The sequence below is a fragment of the Lethenteron reissneri genome, unplaced genomic scaffold (assembly GCF_015708825.2).
Source record: "Lethenteron reissneri isolate LAM-NWPU_2019-01 unplaced genomic scaffold, ASM1570882v1 scaffold_1517, whole genome shotgun sequence".
Lineage (NCBI taxonomy): Eukaryota > Metazoa > Chordata > Hyperoartia > Petromyzontiformes > Petromyzontidae > Lethenteron > Lethenteron reissneri.
This window is the reverse complement of record NW_026891242.1, coordinates 121,804-133,345: the sequence shown is the minus strand read 5'-3', so window position 1 is coordinate 133,345 and position 11,542 is coordinate 121,804. Positions and strand designations below refer to the sequence as shown.

The 11,542-nt window shown below is 45.8% G+C and overlaps 1 protein-coding gene across 1 annotated transcript; it reads right to left on the bottom strand.

The window, feature by feature from the left end:
* Nucleotides 1-440: 440 nt before the first annotated feature.
* LOC133362534 (uncharacterized) lies at nt 441-10,806 on the bottom strand. The gene is made up of 8 exons (XM_061581483.1): nt 10,677-10,806; nt 6,429-6,728; nt 5,827-5,918; nt 5,620-5,729; nt 5,185-5,303; nt 4,586-4,718; nt 3,848-3,941; nt 441-1,775 (listed from the first exon to the last, which is right to left on the bottom strand). Exons 2-8 carry the CDS (start codon nt 6,694-6,696, stop codon nt 1,359-1,361), a joined length of 1,233 nt encoding a protein of 410 aa, XP_061437467.1. The 5' UTR covers nt 6,697-6,728; nt 10,677-10,806; the 3' UTR covers nt 441-1,358.
* Between the last annotated feature and the right edge of the window lie 736 nt (nt 10,807-11,542).

Genomic DNA, 11,542 nt, shown 5'->3' with positions numbered 1-11,542 from the left:
ATCATTACCACACGGCGATTCGCTCAGCTACCCCCGACGCAAACATCTGCGCTCAATCCACCACAGCGTCAAAGTGATACTCGCCTGTGCTCCGTCAATATCAACCCGTGTACGAAGGCAAATAAAATATTTCTATCGCGCCACGTTGGATTAAAAAACACACCGTCAGAAAAGATCGTGTTAACGGTTCAAAGAGAGTTTTTTTTATTGTCAAAACTTGTTTAAACAAATCAATACTGTAGCTATTCCAGGGAATTGCACATTCGAATTGAACGTTCTCATGCGCTGTATGCACCTGGTACCAGTTTACATGAAAGGCAGTGATTGCTACAAAATATAAAGCACATTGCAAAACGTACAGGTGGTTTTGGGCTCCGTATGCAACTCAAACATTGGATATATTTTTTCCGAGTGGTTTATCCAGAAAAACAATTCCTCAAATTGTACTTTAAAGGTTTTTGGCTTTTAATCAAAGCTCAATAATATCAACAGCCCTTGTTCAATCCACTCCAAGATGCAGGCAGTGACCAGACGGGTACTTCACCAGTGGTCAGCGCCCAAACAATCAGCAGTTCGGATGTCACCCTCAAACTCGGGTTTCTGAATCCACAGCACAATCACGTTCCTTCACAGTGGCCAGCTAGGAACTTGGTTGGGCAGAAAGCTCGCGGTCACGTGACGCACTTCAACCAATCGGGGAGCGTGCTACGCGGTGGGAGGGGCTATGCACGACAGACAAATAATCCCTGGTGGGCGGTGGGGAACTGTTGTTCCTACCTGTAACAAAAAATTAACCCGTAAAAACAAAGTTTTTCACTATAAATCCTTTATATGCGTGGCGGCTAGAGTCCTCTCGTCCTCTGGCTTGAGATGGCTGCCACCTATGGGTCAGATGATTGCCTGCCACCATTAAGCAATTGGTAATTAAATATAAAATAAAAAATTCCCTAAACAGTGTAAAATTTTGGAACAAAATGTTTTCACGAAAATAAATTGTCACGCACAACGAGTCTGTGTGCAAAATGTCAGCTTGATTGGATGACGGGAAGTGGGTTAAAAAACGACCGAAAGATTTGCACGGTCCTAAGCAAGCAAGCAAGGAAATAGTAATACTTTTTTTTTATAAATTAATTCTCACGACGTTTCGGCCACAACGCAAGCAGCCGTCCTCAGGTGGAGAACAGGTCTGTCGACCGTGACTTTACTGAAAGAACCAAGAAGATGAATCCCTGCAGTCACGAAAGCTTTCAATCAAAAGACACCAGCTTATTTACCCCAAGGGCTTTTCATACAAAGTGCATCCCACGGCCCACACAACCTCCCACCATCATCCATCTATCGCTACCCCCCTCCTCTCCTCACTCCAGCCCCTCTTCTTCTTCGATGTCAGAGCATGAAGAGAATTTTGGCATCTTGCTCCTGGGCACCTCCAGGCTGCTACTGCCTCCCCAGCTGCCAGCACGAGGAAGGGCAACGGCTTGGCGAGCGTACGCTCGCAAATTGTATTTGGCAATGCTGCTTTTGCGATACCGATTGCCGACAGAGGACAGATTCCTGCCAGAGGGCCGCAGCGCTGGGAACACTTTGGCAAGGATGCCGTCCTTGGTGTCGATGCCGTCATCGTCGTCGTCCTCGGAGCTGAGGTGGACTGTCTCTTCACTGGACGAGCGCTGCAGTGTCGTCTCGCTGGAGATCGTGGTGGACACGCCATGCTCTTCGATTCCACTCAATAGCAGTCGCTTTTTGGCTTCTGGGACTCCCAGTTCATCCAAGTCCTAGAATCCAGCGAAACACAGAAAATATGCACACACACCAAATTTTGTTCAGCGATCCAACATTGATAATTGGTTTTTTACCCTTCTATCTGGCAACAAAACTGACACCTTTTTACAAGGAGTCATGTTTGTATAGACCACAATACCTTGCAGTCATAATACAATACAAACAAAAGACATAACTCTGATAATGTGCACTGTCCCTGAAGTTGATTGGTCCACACCCGAGACAAGTATTGTGGTCTATACAAACATGACTCCTTGTAAAAAGGTGTCAGTTTTGTTGCCAGATAGAAGGGTAAAAAAACAATTATGATATTTTTACTGGCAAATGAGGTTCCCATAGTGTACGATACAACATTCTTCAAATTTCTGACGACGTGTATTCCTCAGAGTAATTAATGTACAAAATCAGTCGGTATTACCGGTAGGAACCACCTGGTTCCACCAGCCCACAGGGGATTATTGTGTCTGTCCGTCGTGCATCCAAAAATGGGAGGGGTGGGACTGGGTGGGGAGGGGCTGGGTGGGGAGGGGCTGGGTGGGGAGGGTGGGGTGGGGCTGGGTGGGGAGGGGCTGGTCACCCCGTGGTGCCCTTATAAAACTCAACGTTTCACCTACTCACGCCGGCTTGTGCCCGCCCTCACAGTTGGCCATTGACCGAGCAACCCAACGTTCCTACCCGCTCCCTCCGCAGGAGGAATGTGTTTGTTTTGTACCCACTACTGGATCAGGACTCCTCAGCCTCCTCACTCGAGCTATGTGACGATCCATCTATCAACGACACACGAACTAATCTTCTCACAACTCGAATCTCTGTGGTGGTCATCCTCTTGGTGATGTGTGCTCTACTTTGGATGCCACTCCAATGCAGTCCAGTGATGTGCCCTTGCCCAAGCCCATCTACTTTTTGCAGTTGTCAATGTTTCTTATTTGCATGTTTCGGTATCCACGTGTAATGGGTTCCGGAGACACTTGTAGAGGTAACTTCTTTATTACAATACAACACTCCAACACTCCTGATACTCTGTTACAGCGGGACGAGGGGGTACAGGGTCCTACGCTGGCTGGCTGGCGGGTCTTGACCTGCGACTGGCCCCGATCATCCAGGGAGCTGCCCTTTTATGCCTCGTGCCCAACGAGGGGTGGGGTTGTGTGTGCCCCCAGGTATCCCACAGAGCACACACAGCCCCCCCGTTGGTGGCGCCAAGGGGCTTAAGTGTCTGGGGTGCCTGGGATCCTAGCGCCTGGCGCCAAGGGGCTTAAGCGTCTGGGGTGCCTGGGATCCTAGCGCCTGGCGCCAAGGGGCTTAACTGTCTGGGGTGCCTGGGATCCTAGCGCCTGGCGCCAAGGGGCTTAAGCGTCTGGGGTGCCTGGGATCCTAGCGCCTGGCGCCAAGGGGCTTAAGTGTCTGGGGTGCCTGGGATCCTAGCGCCTGCCGCCAAGGGGCTTAAGTGTCTGGGGTGCCTGGGATCCTAGCGCCTGCCGCCAAGGGGCTTAAGTGTCTGGGGTGCCTGGGATCCGAGCGCCTGGCGCCAAGGGGCTTAAGTGTCTGGGGTGCCTGGGATCCTAGCGCCTGGCGCCAAGGGGCTTAACTGTCTGGGGTGCCTGGGATCCTAGCGCCTGGCGCCAAGGGGCTTAAGCGTCTGGGGTGCCTGGGATCCTAGCGCCTGGCGCCAAGGGGCTTAAGTGTCTGGGGTGCCTGGGATCCGAGCGCCTGCCGCCAAGGGGCTTAAGTGTCTGGGGTGCCTGGGATCCTAGCGCCTGCCGCCAAGGGGCTTAAGTGTCTGGGGTGCCTGGGATCCGAGCGCCTGGCACCAAGGGGCTTAAGTGTCTGGGGTGCCTGGGATCCTAGCGCCTGCCGCCGAGGGCTTCTCTGCCTAGGGTCCCAGAGCCCCCTCTTGAGGCACTACAAACGCATTAACTCTTTACAAGTTTAATTCCAACCTTCCATCTTCTCCATGCTTCTTTGTGCATTTTTTATGTTGCAGAAAAACTTAAAAATAAATCCCAATCCTGTATTCGTTAAAAAAACACGCGTAGTTTGCATGGAAGCGTCCGTAGGAACTTGCCTGCAGAGTGACGTCCATCAGCTGTTGGACACTCGACAATCCACGCGAAGTGAAATTCTCCAAAAACTCCAAGCAGTCTATTTGTTTCAGGAAGCTTGAGACACAAAAAAACAACAACACACAAGGCTCCAAAATGTTAATACCAAATACAAGAAGCACGAAAAAGTACTTTTTGCTTCTTTTTATTTGAATTTTTGACTGCTTGTGTTGTGGTTATTGCAAACATGATGCCTTGTATAAAGGTGTCAGTTGTTGTACCAGTTGAAAGGGTAAAAACCTATCACTATATTTTGCCACTGGTAAAGGAAATGTCTCAAGGTGTATGATGCCTTGTATAAAGGTGTCAGTTTTGTACCAGTTTAAAAGGGTAAAAACCTACTACTATATTTTGCCACTGCTAAAAGAGATGTCTCAGAGTAGAAAAGGTTATTTCAGCAAAGAATCCCTTTCATTTATTTGTAATTTTTTTCAGAGCGTGAATGATGACGATCTTCTTGGTTCTTTCGGTAAAGTCACGTAGAAGGAAAGCAACATTATTATATTATTTTATTATTTTATTATGTTTTATTTTTATTATTTTATTATGTTTTATTTTTATTATTCTATTACTTCCCTTCTACGTGGTGACTTTACCGAAAGAACCAAGAAGATGAATCCCTGCAGTCACAAAAGCTTTAAATCGAAAAATGACGACGATGTTTAAAGGTGGCGACGATGATGCACCTAAAGGGCACTTACTTGTAAAGAGCGTTGCCAGGCTTGCCGCTGTCCGGCAGGGTTCCAAGCCGGGCCCGTGGGTTGTCTCCGTCCGGTGGCCGTGGGGGACCATTGGATCCATTTGCTTCACCCGTCACAACATTCTGTGCAACGCCTGCAACCAGTGGATGAGCATTCGCAATAAAAACATTTACACCTCAACACATATACGAGTAATATTGAATTCATCCTCTTGGTTCTTTCGGTAAAGTCATCACGTAGAAGGGAAGTAATAAAATAATAAAACATCATAAAATAATTCTCACGACGTTTCGGCCACAACGCAAGCAGCCGTCCTCAGGTGGAGAACAGAGCTGTCGGGAAGACAGCGTCTGACAGACCTGTTCTTCACCTGAGGACGGCTGCTTGCGTTGTGGCCGAAACGTCGTGAGAATTGTATTTTATCGTGTTTTATTTTTATTCTTTTATTACTTCCCTTCTACGTGGCGACTTTACCGAAAGAACCAAGAAGACTGCGTATCACTTTGTGGCAAATTGTGTCACGTCTTTCAATTCTACCGCATGCCGCCACGTTCCGTGCAGAGAAATGTGCTGTGCCGAGCAGGGAGAGCTTGCGTCACCTGGTGAGGAACCTTCGCCGGCACTGGAGGGTCCCTGGCTGCCGGCCAAGACTTCCTGTGAACACTCGCTGCCGTGTCGGCTGAGGTTGAACGGCCTGCCACGCAATTCCGTCACGTATCTGGGAGGGAGAAAAAACCCAAAAAATTAACCCTCTTGATGTGCAAATTATTTTGTCAAGGCGCCCTTTCCCCCCCTTCCAACCCAGCGTATATACATGCTCCAAGCACGTGTGCTGTTTCATTCAGACGCTGTCTTTCCGACAGACCTGGTTTTCACCTGAGGACGGCTGCTTGCGTTGTGGCCGAAACGTCGTGAGAATTATTTTATTATTTTTATCATTTTATTACTTCCCTTCTGTTGCTACCATTTAATTACAGCAGCAATCGGGAACTTCTCTCGCAAGAGCAACGATTGTCTATTTCGTGTTCACGTACTGTTGTTGCTGCAGGTTGCGCAACACATTGGCATCCGTGGGCAGCGTTCGGATCAGCTCCAGGTTTTCCTTGATTTTCTTTAATATTTCAAAATGTTCTCTCCCATGCACCTACATACATACAGACCGCAGAGCAAATTCTTTAAAACATCAAATGCTTATTGTGACATGTGATTGCGAGGAATTTAAACGAAAGCAGGTAACTTACCAGGAGGCGAAATATGTCTTCTTGGTCGGATGGCCAATTGCTGCCGCAGTTGCTTGAAGTCATCAGCATGTCGTGCACCACTTTCACGCAGCCTGAGGATTTGGTTAAGTGGCAAAAAGCGGACAGGTAAGGCGAGTACACGCAGGGACAATTTCTTTCAGAATAATACATTGAAATGACGTCATCATGGGACCTCCTTTGCCAGTAGCAAAATAGACTAATAGGGTTTTTCACCTTTTTTTTTTCTGGCAACAAAACTGACACCTTTTGCAAGGAATCATGCTTACATTAACCACAATACTTGGCGTCATCTGGTCGAACACCATATGAGACGAGGCTCTAAAGAAAGCTGTCTCTGGTGTGGACCAATCAGTTTCAAAGACAATGCATACATTATCAGAGTTGTGTTTTTTGTTTGCATTTGACTGCAAGTATAGTGGTTAATGTAAGCATGATTCCTTGCAAAAGGTGTCAGTTTTGTTGCCACAAAAAAGGGGAAAACCCCTATTAGTGAAATTATATAATTTACAAAAACCTCAAATGTGTCTTAATAGCTAGACAGCAGCATGCGTGTGTGAACAAGGGGCAGTCAAAGTGATCACCTTGGGAGCTTGAATCAGAAGCCGCCTCTCCACTCGCTCGCTGACTGCTGCCAGAAGACACCTTAGGCACTTGTGGGGTGTGCTTAACTGGCTGAGCCTGTGGAGACTGACACGTCTGGGTTGCTGCCTCTGCCAAGGCAGGAGGATACTGCTGCACAGACTGAGCTGCATTCTGCGTGGTGCGTGAAGGAGCCTTCCGATTGTTTGGAGACTGCTGCTGCTGCTGTTGCAGCTCCTCATCGTCCTGATGCATGCACTGCTCGTCCATTTTGATATCTTCGAGATTTGAAGCTTTCGCGACTGCAAGGATTCATACTCGGTAAAGTCACGTAGGTAAAAAATGAAATTAAAATAAAAGAATAAAAATCACAAATCCTGCATAATGCCCGGGCATAATTAGTATTAATCACATACCTGCATTTCCCACATGCCCTCCCTTTGATGCTGCTAATCCTGCATAATGCACGGGCATGAGTAGTACTAATCACATTCCTGCATTTCCCATAAATATGCTAAATTCCTCTTGATATGCAAATTCTTTTGTCGAAGCGCCCTTTCCCCCCCTTCCAACCCAGCTTATATATATGCTCCAAGCTCGTGTGCTGTTTCATTCAGACGCTGTCTCCCCGACAGACCTGGTTTTCACCTGAGGACGGCTGCTTGCGTTGTGGCCGAAACGTCGTGAGAATTATTTTATTATGTTTTATTTTTATTATTTTATTACTTCCCTTCTACGTGACGACTTTACCGAAAGAACCAAGAAGAAGAGAAAAATCACAACGTTTCGGAAGCAACACAAGCTTCCGTCTTCAGGTGATACAGATATTTTTCTGTGACAGTTTCACCTGAAGACGGAAGCTTGTGTTGCTTCCGAAACGTCGTGATTTTTATTATTTTATTTAAATTAATTTTTATTTCATTCTTCACCTACATTTTTACATCTCTCCCCGGCGAAGCACACACTCGGGTCTCACAGCAGAATCGGCCCAGTACCTGGCCACTAAAACAAATGGCTCAGAAAACAAATGCATGAAAACAATTTTTTTTATGGGCAGCCATTGTAAGGCATGTCTTTACTTAACCAGCCAAAAGAGAATTTCAAGAAATTACAGGAAAAGATAAAATAGTTTAAAAACATTACAATGTCTCTTCAACCACGACTATAGAGACATGGTAATCGCAATCATTGTACACTTAGACATTTTCAATGTTCAGCCCTATAAAACTGGCAGCAGACATTGTATGTAGCTAGGGTTCTCAAGTTTCGTACATAACAGGATAAATTCCACACCCTCGAAATGGCATTGCTGTTGCATTAGCATCTGTGCCGCCCATTCACTAGAATGACCAGTTGCATTGTAGCTAGGCAAATACAACTCTCACAGCAACTGTCATCATCAGAGCCATTGGCGATCCGATTAAAATTCTCACGGCGTTTCGCCTGCAACACAAGCAATCATCATCAGGTGTGAAATCCACAGCAAGAAAATTTGAAAAAAATTAACCCGTAAAAACAAAGTTTTTCACTATAAATCCTTTATATGCGTGGCATCGGTTTTATTTTATTATTCATTTCTGTTTTTCTTGAGTAAGAGTTTCATTTTTATCACATTGGTATTTTAAATTAAATATGAAAAAAAAAATTTCCTAAAAAGTGCAAAATTTTGGAAAAAAATTTTCACGAAAATTAATTGTCTCGCACAACGATTCTGTGTGCAAAATGTCAGCTCGATTGGATCACGGGAACTGGGTTAAAAAACGACCGAAGATTTGCACGGTCCTAAGCAAGCAAGCAAGTGAACTTAATATAAAGGATTTAAAAATACAACTCTCACAGCAAGTGTCATCATCAGAGCCATTAGCGATCCGATTACATTTTCCAAAACAAGTCGTTGATTACAAGGGTAGTTAATCGGGCGAAACAGCGATTTGGTAACCTGTACGATACTTTCGCAAAATATAAAGATTACAGAATAACGTTATTCTAAAACAATATTTATTTAAAAAAACTCCCTTGGGGGAAACTGTGCGAGACCCCAAGACTTTGCCCAACAGTTGGCCGACAGAGTTGTAAACGGATAAATAAACGAGCCCGTAAGAGAAACCAAATACTGTGATCACATTTAATGTTACATTTTTTCCCACGCAAATGAGTGCACAAGAACCTGAAACCTTCAGAGCAGGTTAAGGGCCGTTCGCACAGCCCAGCTGGAAAATTAGCTTTGGGATTAAATGGAAGTTCCAAAGTTAATTAGCTTCCGGTGTGGCGAGCCTAATTAACCTATCACAAACATACAATTAATTAATCGGCTATCCAGTGAATACTTGTCTTGTTAATTAATTTATAAAACCGCACGTGTATTTAGTTTTTAAATCCTTTATATTAAGTTCACTTGCTTGCTTGCTTACGACCGTGCAAATCTTTCGGTCGTTTTTCAACCCACTTCCCGTCATCCAATCGAGCTGACATTTTGCACACAGACTCGTTGTACGTGACAATTTATTTTCGTAAAAAATTTTTGCAAAATTTTACACTGTTTAGGGAAAAAATAATTTTCACTAACACAATCGTATATTTTTCCTAAACAGAAAATTATTCAAGAAAACAACAAAAATGTACAATATAAACAATCATACAAAAACTGAAAACCTTTCCTTATATTTAATTTAAAATAGCAATGTGATAAAAATGAAACTCTTACTCAAGAAAAACAGAAATGAATAATAAAATAAAAGCGATGCCACGCATATAAAGGATTTATAGTGAAAAACTTTGTTTTTACGGGTTAATTTTTTGTATCTCCAATCTGCTCACTCTCACACCAATTATAACGAGGGTGCAACATTTATGTTTAAAAAGCAATCGCAGATTACTTTACCCTTAATTAAATGAGCAAAAGGCAAACATCTATGAATCATCGTGGCCACTCACTCTTAGCTAAATTAAAGACAATCTCCAACGATACTAAGAGGTTCATCTTCTTGGTTCTTTCGGTAAAGTCACGTAGAAGGGAAGTAATAAAATAATAAAAATAAAATATTATATTATTTTATTATGTTTTATTTTATTACTTCCCTTCTACGTGATGACTTTACCGAAAGAACCAAGAAGATGAATCCATGCAGTCACGAAAGCTTTAAATCGAGATATTAAGAGGTCTTTAACATTCCAATTCAATCTAGGATTGTCTTGATAATTGTTTTTTTACCCTTCTATCTGGCAACAAAACTGACACCTTTTTACAAGGAGTCATCTTTGCATAGACCACAATACCTGCGGTCATAATACAAACAAAAAACACAACTCTGATAATGTGCATTGTCCTTAAATTAAACACAATTGCATTTAAAAAAAATTCAAATAAAACCCGAGTCAACTCACGTCACACACGCAATTTGTAATTGAATGAGCACGTTGCTTAATTAATTGGCCTCAGGTCAACACCTCAGGGTCATTAACAGCTGACCTAATTAACGACGTCTTAATTGGCCCGCTACTAATTAACAGCTGACCTCATCAACGACTCAATTTGGCGGGATTATTTCAACGAGAGATTATTAAATATCTTAGTTAGCGCATTTAACTTTAACAAGCACGGGTTTATTATCATCATCATTATATTCCTGCGCATTAACTTTTATTTGTCCAGATTTTTTGTTTACTAATCTTGGAACTTACAACTCACCCTCACCACTCACCCTCACCACTCAGCACTCTCTCACCACTCACCCTCACCACTCACCCTCACCAATCACCCTCACCAATCACCCTCACCAATCACCCTCACCAATCACCCTCACCACTAACCACTCTCTCACCACTCACCACTCAGCACTCACCACTCAGCACTCACCCTCACCACTCAGCACTCTCTCACCACTCACCACTAACCACTCTCTCACCACTAACCCTCACCACTCACCCTCACCACTCACCCTCACCACTCACCCTCACTACTAACCACTCTCTCACCACTAACCTTTACCACTCACCCTCACCAATCACGCTCACCACTCACCACTCACCCTCACCACTAACCACTCACCCTCACAACTCACCCTCACAACAACCGCTCACCACTCACCACTAACCCTCACCACTCACCACCCACCCTCACAACAACCGCTCACCACTCACCCTCACCCCTCACCACTCACCCTCACCGCTCCAATCGTCGCAGATGCAATTATTCCTTTAAAACAAGAGTGCTGGTGGTGGAGGGAGGTAGGGGAGGACCACCCACTCACCTTCAGATACTTTCCCCGCAACTTCACGGCAGCGGGGCTCGCAATGCTCACAACAGGTCGCTGCTGTCGGCAGGCAACGCAGCAGCAGCTGTAGTAGCAGCAGCAGCAGCAGCAGCAGCAACAGCAGCAGCAGCAGCAGCAACAGCAGCAGCAGCAGCAACAGCAGCAGCAGCAACAGCAGCAGCAGCAGCAGCAACAGCTGTAGCTACAGCAGCAGCTGCTACAGCGTCTCGGCCTCGACTTGTGTAGCCCCTCCCCCTCTCGAGTCACATGACGTCATCCGTCCCTACGCGGACGCGCTCATTGGCTACAGGATGCGCGTGCGTGACGTCATCACCCAGTGGGGCGTTCGCCGATTGGCTTACGTGGCAATGGAGGGGTAGGGGGGGGATTTTGTTGTGTGGTGACGTCACCCCCACGGCGGACCAATCGGGAGAGCGGAAAATTCTCGAGGGGGCGTGGCCTCCACGGAGGAGGACCAATGAGACGCGCGTATCGATTTTCTCTGCACGTGACTTAGGGTCAGAGGTCACGTGGTGTTAATGGCGATGTCGAAACTCTGCACACGTGACCTCCTCCTCCTCTTCCTCCACCTCGCCACGTGCAGCCACGGTGAGTGGTGGTGCAGTGGTTAGCGCACTGTGTGTGTGTGGGGAGTGGTGGTGCAGTGGTTAGCGCACTGTGTGTGTGTGGGGAGTGGTGGTGCAGTGGTTAGCGCACTGTGTGTGTGTGGGGAGTGGTGGTGCAGTGGTTAGCGCACTGTGAGTGGGGAGTGGTGGTGCAGTGGTTAGCGCACTGTGTGTGTGTGGGGAGTGGTGGTGCAGTGGTTAGCGCACTGTGTGTGGGGAGTGGTGGTGCAGTGGTTA

What these genes read in the sequence shown, in the direction of transcription:
- LOC133362534 (XM_061581483.1), bottom strand. Translation starts at nt 6,696, where the DNA reads ATGGACGAGCAGTGCATGCATCAGGACGATGAGGAGCTGCAACAGCAG. An exon ending in AAGACATATTTCGCCTCCTG is followed by an intron (nt 5,730 to 5,826) that starts GTAAGTTACCTG and finishes GTATGTATGTAG; the next exon opens with GTGCATGGGAGAGAACATTT. An exon ending in TGATGGACGTCACTCTGCAG is followed by an intron (nt 1,776 to 3,847) that starts GCAAGTTCCTAC and finishes GCTGGATTCTAG; the next exon opens with GACTTGGATGAACTGGGAGT.